Source organism: Solanum stenotomum, chromosome 1 (genome assembly GCF_019186545.1).
Source record: "Solanum stenotomum isolate F172 chromosome 1, ASM1918654v1, whole genome shotgun sequence".
Classification (NCBI taxonomy): Eukaryota; Viridiplantae; Streptophyta; class Magnoliopsida; order Solanales; family Solanaceae; genus Solanum; species Solanum stenotomum.
Genome location: NC_064282.1, coordinates 80,272,782 through 80,282,236, shown reverse-complemented (window position 1 = coordinate 80,282,236; position 9,455 = coordinate 80,272,782). Strand labels below are relative to the sequence as shown.

The window sequence follows — 9,455 nt, the reverse complement described above, 5'->3', positions numbered from 1 at the left end:
AAGTATGAATTTTTAAAAATATATTATAAAAGAAATTTTTTTTAAAAAAAGACAGGGATTTTGACAGGGGGGAGGGGGGTGGAGTGGGGTAAGAAAAATAAATTTTATTTTATTTCTTAAAAATTATTTTTTTGGGGATAGTAATACTTTAATCTTTAATTTTTTTAAATTAATATTAATAGTTTACTATTTAATTTTTGTTAAGGTAGAATATTTTATCCATGTAGAATGTCATGTGTCAAAGTATTTTCAAATAAAAGAGAGAGTGCATTACACACCATTGAGGTGTATTTCTCAAACTAATAAGTGATAGTTTAAGTATGAAACTCACACTCTCAATAATTTAGATATGAAACTCACAAAAATAGATAGTTTAGTTTTTGACACTTATCTCTCTATAAAAAAAATTAGATAAGTTCTTTAGCTCCATAAGTGAAAAACTAAATAAAAAATAAATAAAGAAAACTGAAAAAAGAAAAAAGGGGAAAATATTTTTTTTAAAAAAATAGAAGAAGGAAAAGACAAAAAAAAATAGAAAAGGAAGGATAAATGGGACAAAACGACAAATAAGAGATTAAAAAAAAAAGGAAGAATGGACAGGAAAAAGGAGAAAAAAAGAATAAAAACAAACTGGAAAGCAAGTTTTTTAGTTTTCTTTTATTTATCAAAACAAAAATTATGATATAATATTAAGCTCTTTTTAATTTATTTATAGAATAATTTTATTTTAAAAAAATTGTTAAATAAAATAAAGATTATTTTAGTAAAACTTTTTTTTTATGGAGACAAAATATCACATCATCCATCAGCCTCCTACATGGTGGAACCCTCTGTATTCATTTCAATTATCAAAAGCTTACGAAAGTCAAAGAAGTACAAAACACTCATGAAGTAGAAATAATTGGGGACTAAGACTATTTCCAACCGTGATCAACGTAACACTCTTATTTTCAAAATTATCACTTCCACTTAATTATGAAATGTTATCATCTTTTATGGATAGTGGTGTATAAAAGATAAAACTCACATTTATATACCATAGTTTTTGCAGAGGCGGCTAAATGTAATCGGAGGTCTAAAGCGAAATCTTAATTAGAGGCCTAAAATCTAAATAAACTTCACATGCATTTATTTAAAATTTATTTTTCTTACATTTTTAAATGCAAAGTATTACCTAATATTTTTTTTATATATAAATGATTTATTCGATTTCTTTTTTAATTATTAGTTTTAAATAAGATTTTATTAATTCAACGTTGAAAAATATTATTTTACTCGGGCAATCATTATATGAATTGTTAACATAGTTCTACAAGTAATAAGTTGACAAATTTCAAATAAATATAAGAGTTAGAACCATAGCTTTGATGGAGTTGATAATTTGGTTACCTCACATTTTACTATGGTTGTTGTAATTCTTGAAAATCTAAGAAGAAATGGAAAAAGAATTTACAATTCAATTTGTTCAATACTTTTTGACTATTAATTGATATTTTTGACAGAATATTACTCTAACTTATCAACAATTTAAAGAAGAGAGTGTAAAAGGAGTTAAAAAGAAAATAATGTGAGTATTAGTAGAGAGAGTGTAAGAAAATAAAACAATATTTTCTTGATTTTTTTCTATTTGAATTGGGTTGAAGAGAATATAATAATAATTTTAAATATATACTTTTTATCATAAATAATTAATATTTTTCTTTAAAAAATTAACATATAATTTATTCTTGATAAAAAATTGAGGCACCCTAAAATTGGGGGTCTAAGGCCAATGCCTTATTTTTGTATACATAGAGCCGGCCTTGAGTTTTTGATATGTGAAAATGACATACTTCACAAAATATCTTCTTGTTCTTGTTCTTCTCATCTTTCCCCTGCATATTTTAGCACAAACTATACCATTAGGCAGCTCTCTCATAGCAAATGATGAAACAACACCATGGCTTTCTCAATCTGGAGATTTTGCATTTGGATTCAAGAAAATTCAAAGTCAAAATCAGTTCTTGCTTTGCATATACTATGCCAAGATTAAAGATGCCACCATAGTTTGGCATGCAAATGATGGTAACCTCGTGCCACGAGGCTCTATCGCGGAGTTAAATCCTCAAAAGGGACTAATTCTCCGCGCTCCTAAAGGGAAAATGATCATTTGGAGCACTGGTCGGATTGGTTCTAATGTTGCTTATGCTGTCATGAATGATACTGGAAACTTTGTTCTTGTTGGGTTTGATTCTTCAGTTTTATGGGAAAGTTTTCGATATCCGACTGATACCCTTATGCCTACTCAAATACTAGAGATTAACAACAAGCTTGTTGCTCGAAAATCGGAGTCTTTCTTTGTTCCTGGTAGATTTTATCTTCGTATGTTGAGTGATGGGAATTTGGTTCTTGTTACTCAATCCAAGCCAACGAATTTCGATTATGATGCTGAGTATTACAACAGTCATACTTCTGATTCAGGAGATGAAGCCAATTCTGGTTATCGATTGGTATTCGATGAGTTTGGTTCAGTTTACATTTTAAAAAGGAACAATCAAAGACTTGTGTTGACACCTCCCAATGTTCCTTCAATTTCAGAAAATTATCACAGGCTAAGTCTTGATTTTGATGGTGTTTTAACTCATTATTATAATCCTAAGAGTACGGGGGATCAGAAGTGGAGTACTCTTTGGTCTTTGCCTGATAACATATGTCTAGCAATTCTTGAAGATGTTGGAAGTGGAGTTTGTGGATTCAACAATGTATGCAATCTAGGTGAAAATCAAAGACCATATTGTGAGTGTCCAAAAGGGTATTCGTTGATCGATCCAAATAATAAGTATGGAAGCTGCAAACCAAAATTTGTTCCAAGTTGTGATGAATTTGGACAGGGAAATCCTGAAGAATTATATGATTTTGATGTGGTGACAGATGTTGATTGGCCGTTATCAGATTTCGAGAGGATTTATCCTTCTGCTGAAGAAGAATGCAAGAAGGCTTGTTTAGAAGATTGTTTCTGTGCTGTTACTATTTATAGAAGCAATAGTTGTTGGAAGAAGAAACTTCCATTGTCAAATGGGAGAGTAGATACCTCTTTGAATGTAAAAGCTTTCCTTAAAATAAGGAAAGTTTGAACATAAGAGCTTCTTAAATTAGATCTAATGTATGTCTGCTATAGGTTCATGGTTGAATTCGTCGATCCAACTTGCAATTTTACACAATTCAATAGTTTGGATTTGTAATAATTAATGGACCATATTGCATAACAAACTTTGATTAGCAAATAATGAAATATTTCATACATTTCAAGAAACATATTGCACTGAGATACAGATACACAGATACAGGTTATTGATGTACTCTTTAGGTCCAAGCAAATGAATAATTGAAAAAAAAAACATGGTTGATCTAAATAGAATCGACAAACGAAAAAGGGTCAGGAGGAATTGATACTTCAACAGAACCTTCAAGCATTAACATGACTTTCTTCATGTTAGGCCTTGATGCTAGATTTTCTTGAATGCACCAAATTGCAACCAACAAGAACTTCTCGAATCTCTTGATATCTTCTAATGCCTCTTCATCATCGCCTACAAGTAAATGCAACTTATTTCTTCTATAGCAATCATAAGCCCACTCCAGTAGTATCATTTCGTTCTCGTTTGCCACATCCTGCTCATAGTTTTTTCTGCAGCAAATCAACTCCAAGAGCAAGACCCCGAAGCTGTACACATCAACCTTCACAGTTACAGGCATGCTTCTGAACCAGTCTGGGGCTACGTACCCTTTGGTTCCACGTATCCTAGTGATTGTTTGAGTCTGATGTTTTTTCAGTAGCTTGGCCATACCAAAATCTGCTATTTTTGCTGTCAAATTTTCATCCAAAAGCACATTTTGGGGCTTGATGTCACAATGTATAATTTGGGTACTGCACTCTTCATGCAAATAACAAAGTCCTTTGGCAGTGTCGATGGCAACTTGTACCCTTTTGGACCAACTAAGCCTAGAATCTTTGAATAGCAAGTGTGCTATTGAGCCGGTTTTCATGTGTTCATATACCAAAAGGCGGTGTTGGCCTTCGTTGCAGAATCCAAGGAGTTGGACCAAGTTCTTGTGATTAGTCCTGCTGATTGAATTCACTTCAGCTTCAAATACTTCTTCTCCTTCTCCTTCTGTTACCATGTTTCGGAGTTTTTTGACAGCAACGACTTTCCCATTTTCATCATCAAGAACCGCTTTGTAAACTGTTGAGAAAGCTCCAGTTCCTAATTCTTCCTTGAATCCATTTGTAGCTTGTTCTAGCTCTTTGTAGCTAAAACTTCTTAAGTTCACTCCTGGAACAGCTGAATACGGTGCAGTCCTCTTTTGTTTTTTCCCTATAAACTTAAAAATGTACAATAGGGCCAAAAGAATTAAGAACAAATTCATGAAAACTGAACTGGCCAACAACACAGAACCAGAAATGATCAGAGTAGACTGATTTTTCTTTTTTCTTATTTCAACATTTGGTGTTCCCACTGTGGAGTTGTCTTTCCTTATTTTTATCAAAGCCTTCCCTCCGATCGTTGGACCTACTCTCCCATTTGAAAGAGGATACCTTTTCTTCCAACAGATGTTGTCGTCACTGTAAATGGCAACATCACAAAAACAATCATTCAAGCAATTCTGTCTGCACCAATCCTCTGAAACATCGCGGTGAGACTCATAATCAGAGTCAGGCCAGTTAGTATCCAACATTTCGTGGAATGTGAAAGACTCAACTTCTCGCGATTCATGGTTACAGTTTTGCTCAGAGAAATTTTGTCTGCAGCTGCCTAATTTGTCATTCGGATCATCCAAGATATATCCGAGTGGACAATCACATCTCGGCCTCTGATCAGTTCCTATTGAGCATAGGCTGTTGAAACCACAGGCACCCCCTCCTGTACGTTGCCTGATAGACAAACAGATGTTATCAGGAATGTTATACAAACTAGACCATGCCATCGGTTCCCTACCAGAAGATTTCGGATGGACATAGTGCCTAAAAACTCCATCATATTCAAGAATCGCTCGATGATACATTGATTGGCTTCTTGAATTTTCCACATTAGAAGATATTGAATTTATCAAAGTTCCATTCTTTGCTTGAAGAAAAATAAAGCCTGATTGATTGAAGATCACCTGATAACCACTGCCAACTGACATAGGTGACCAATATGCAGCATTTGTTGTCTCAGCTGGATAATTGACTGTGTAAAGCACTAGATTTCCATCAGTTTGAAGTATGAACTCAAACCTCCCACTCGATACATTTGTGTCAGAGAAACTTGAAACAAGACTGTTATCTTGGTTAAGTACTTGACCAGGCAAAATTGTATCGGTGGGCTCATTAAAACTCTGCCATAGAGTGTCTGAACTACTAGTTGCTAGCACAAAGTTTCCGTTATCAAGCATGGCTCCATAGGCCAATTGATCATTCGCCATGCCACGAGCCCACATCTCTTGACCATTTGGATCAGTGAGGACTAGTCTTCCATCCGCGGAGAGCTGAACTTTGGATCCATCTAAGGCAAGATTATTCCTATTGGCTGACCAAACTATGGTTTTGTCTGTGATTTTGTTGAACCATATGGCTAGTAAGTACCTTGATTCATTTCCAATTTTTTGGAAGCCCAAAGCGAATTCATCAGATGGGGATGACCAAAAGCTAGTAACATCACTTGTAGTGAGTGATGAACCCAAACTAACATTTTGGTAAGATTGAGCAATGGCTGAAAGGGGAAACAAGAAGAGACCAACAAGAAGCATAGCTAAAAAAGTCATGTGAGAAATAGGCTAAGTTATAAATGGATATTATGTACACATATAAGTTACAAATATAATGTTGCCTGCAAGGGTAAATAGTCAGGCATATTACATAAACGGTCTTCTAACTTGAACCGTATGCATACACTTAAACTTGTATAGAATTGAACAAGTTGACACACACATCGCACGTCCTACATGGCAATTCACATCCTATGCAACATCTATGTGACGTCCTATGTGTATAATGACACATAGAATGTGTGTGTCTACTTGTTCAACTTTATACAAATTTATATGTAATTTGTGCACACACAATGTTAGAAGATGTAAATATCAACTGAGATCAAGTTAAATAATATATTTATGTATTATATCAATAGTGAAAGTCATATTCCACATAAACAAATTTTAGAAAGAAATAGGGAAAAAGAAAATTCAACGTTAATTAAATTGTTGCTTGTTGGACCACATTTTAAAAAGTAAATGTTGAATAAGTCCATTGGCTACCCCACTTTTTTGGAGTAAAATGTACCTATTGAGTTCTACCGCGTTTTCTTGACTTGGAAATTTGACGAGTTTCTAAAAATTATTGAGTTGTACTTTTTAATAAATAAATATTAGTTTTAGTGATATTTTTTATCTATTATTACTTATAATAATATATATAGTAATATCATAATAAATTTGATTGTGTATTAAAAGTGAATTATGCATGCAACTTAAATGTATTGCAAGTATTTTAAAAGATATTATACTTATTTGTTAAGAAATTGACACAATGCATCATAAATATATTAAAGTGTGTAATAAATGTATTATCCATTAATAAAACTTGTATTATATATGTTCTATAAATTATTCTCTGTAAAACATATTCAAATTGTATTATAAATATATTATAAGTGTCCAGTTAAAAAAAATGCTATTGCTATAGATGGTAAATATTTTTCTTAAGATAACATATCAATGTAAGTTTTTCCTAGTAGTTTATTCTTTGTTTTTTGTTGTTTGTTTGTTTGTTTTTTGCTTTTATGATCTTGATAGTTTAAATTTACTAGTCCAATTAATTTGAATTTGCAGCAAATAGATTCACCAAGAGGCATAAAATGCTTCGAACGAAGTTCTAGTTTAAACAGTACCAGATCTCTGAGTGATGAACACATTCTAACCATCCTGTCGTATTTAGTGACGACTAGACCTGTCAATATGGGCTAGCCCACCCCATCCGCACTAACTCATACAGGCTTTGAAATTTGACGAGCCAGGTCGGGCTAGCCCATTTTTATTGTGGGCCAGAAAATGGTCAGCCCAGCCCACATGTATGTGGGCTACAGGCTTGCCGGACCAGTCCTCTTTTCTTAAAAATATATTTTTTATAAATATTTATATTAAATTATAATTTTAAAATATTATCATAAATATTGACAAGATAATATTACATGGTGCTAGTGTATTACTTGTTAATCAAATCCACAAATAAAAGTATCTTTATAATATTTATTAAGTTTGATTTCAAGTAAAAGCATAAATAACTAAATAAAAATATTAACCTAATTTTTTTCCAATGAACATAATAAAATACGAAAACTATGACAATATTCCATAGGCTACAACCTATGTAGTGATTCCTAGAAATTTTAGGGAATTTTTATTTTATGTAGTACATAATTTATATTTAAATTGTAATATTTCAAACTTTAAACAGATTTTGAGTTTACACACTTGTTATTTTTACTACTCTATTTTATTTTTCTTTTTAATTAATTTTTATTTATCCCACGGCCTGGCCTTATCCATATTTCTCAAGCCCCACAAATCAACAGGTTTATTCAGGCCAGGCTAAAAAGCTATTTTTTTAAATGGGCTCCAAAAATCGTAGCCCAACTCTATCAAATCACGGGTTAAGCCAGGCCGGCCCAACGAGCCTAGCCCATATTGACGGCTCTAGTGACGACGTAATTAGGAATTTCACTAAAGATATATTCAAACTTTGAATAAGAGTATGATCAATCATAAAAATACTTATATTTGGAATGGACCTAAATACCAAAGCACGAAAAAAATTGGACTGGTTCAGTTTGATTTTGATATTGATTTTTTAAAGTGATATATATATTGTAAATAATAAAAAAATAAACTCAAAGTATTATCATAAACCCACTATTGAATTTTAAACCAAAATTTTCATAAATAAATTCCATTTTGCTTAACTACCGCGTAAATACCACTCGTTAAAGAAAGATAGAAAGTTGACCACTAAGGTACTCAAATCAATTTTCTAAAGTTAATTTGGACCTTTTTGTTTTGATTTCTTTTTATTGAAAAATAAATGTTTCTTTCGTTAAGATTTCTTGCCAGCAGCCCATTCCAGAAGTTATAAGCTACTATTTCTGTTGGATAATAATTTGGATCGTGAATCGTCAATGTGGACTAATTCGATCCATTTAGATAAGATTATCGTAGGAACTCTACTAATGTAAATTATATTGAATAATAATATATGTTTTTATTATTTCAAGTTGTTGATGTGGAGAACAAACATATTTCACTGGTGAATGTAAGAGAGGGTCATCATTTAATAACTACGCAAAACACTAATTAAATGTTTAATGTTTTCTTTGTGGTCGTGGAGAACGAACATATTTCACCGGTGAATATAAGAGAGGATTATCATTTAATAAATACGCAAAACACTAATTAAATGTTTAATGTTTTCTTTGTGGTCTATTTTTTACTTTTTACAAATTTGAATTTATAATGACGGTCTAGACTAGGAATTTTAGTTAACGACGACAAAAGAGTTCTAAAATTAAGAAAAAGCAACACATGTCTTATTTATTACGTAGAGGTGACAATTTTAAGATTAGTGCTAATGTCACTAATTTTCAAATCTTCAAATTTTATTATTTACACAAAAGTCTTATCTTTCTCATCCCTCCCCCTCCCCCTCCCCCTCCCCAATCTTCTACCGTTGCCATCATCTCCTTACCTTTGTCGTCACCACCTCCACCATCACCACTTCCTCTTCTTCTTCCTCCTCTACCACAACCATCAGTTCTTCCTCCATCACCATCACTTTCTCCTCTTCTTCCTCATTCACCACCATCGCTGTCATCATCTTCTTCTCCACCGTCGCCGCTACAACAATCACCAACTTCACCTTCGTTGTCAACACCAACATCTCTTTAGCATTCATAACTATCACTACTAAAAAAACTGCCAAAAAGAGAAGAAAAAAGCGACGGGCTGTGCCGCTTTTTTGGCCAAAAGCGACGCAGTCAATCTCGTCGCTTTTTGGCTCGACGCTTTTCCAAAAGTGACAGACTGCGTCGCTCTTGTTTTTTTAAAAAATTATTTTTTTTGAAGAATGCGACGCCGTCCGTCACTTTTTTTTTTAATTTAAAAAAAGAGATGAAGTCCGACGCTTTAATTAATTTTTAATTTTTTTAGAATCTTGAAAAGCGACGGACAATGAGAAGCCGTCCGTTGCTTTTTTGGAAATAAAAATTTGAAAAATTTAGAAAAGCAACGAACTAAAGGATCTTGTCCGTCGCTTTTCTAGGTTTTTAAAAAAATAAAATTAAAAAAAGTGACGGACTAAAGGACCCTGGCCGTCACTTTTCTGGGTTTTAAAAAAAAAATCCAGAAAAGCGACAGACAAAATCACCCTATCCGTCGCTTTTTCT

The 9,455-nt window shown here is 32.8% G+C and overlaps 2 protein-coding genes across 2 annotated transcripts; one reads left to right on the top strand and one right to left on the bottom strand.

Moving 5' to 3' along the window:
• The first annotated feature begins 1,811 nt into the window (after nt 1-1,811).
• LOC125841384 (G-type lectin S-receptor-like serine/threonine-protein kinase LECRK3) lies at nt 1,812-3,170 on the top strand. The gene has a single exon (XM_049520501.1). It carries the CDS (start codon nt 1,824-1,826, stop codon nt 3,111-3,113), a length of 1,290 nt encoding a protein of 429 aa, XP_049376458.1. The 5' UTR covers nt 1,812-1,823; the 3' UTR covers nt 3,114-3,170.
• Nucleotides 3,171-3,314: 144 nt separating this feature from the next.
• Nucleotides 3,315-5,813, bottom strand: LOC125841285 (G-type lectin S-receptor-like serine/threonine-protein kinase LECRK2). Its single transcript, XM_049520390.1, has one exon. It carries the CDS (start codon nt 5,782-5,784, stop codon nt 3,388-3,390), a length of 2,397 nt encoding a protein of 798 aa, XP_049376347.1. The 5' UTR covers nt 5,785-5,813; the 3' UTR covers nt 3,315-3,387.
• Between the last annotated feature and the right edge of the window lie 3,642 nt (nt 5,814-9,455).

Coding starts and splice junctions, on each gene's coding strand:
- LOC125841285 (XM_049520390.1), bottom strand. CDS start 5,784: ATGACTTTTTTAGCTATGCTTCTTGTTGGTCTCTTCTTGTTTCCCCTT.
- LOC125841384 (XM_049520501.1), top strand. CDS start 1,824: ATGACATACTTCACAAAATATCTTCTTGTTCTTGTTCTTCTCATCTTT.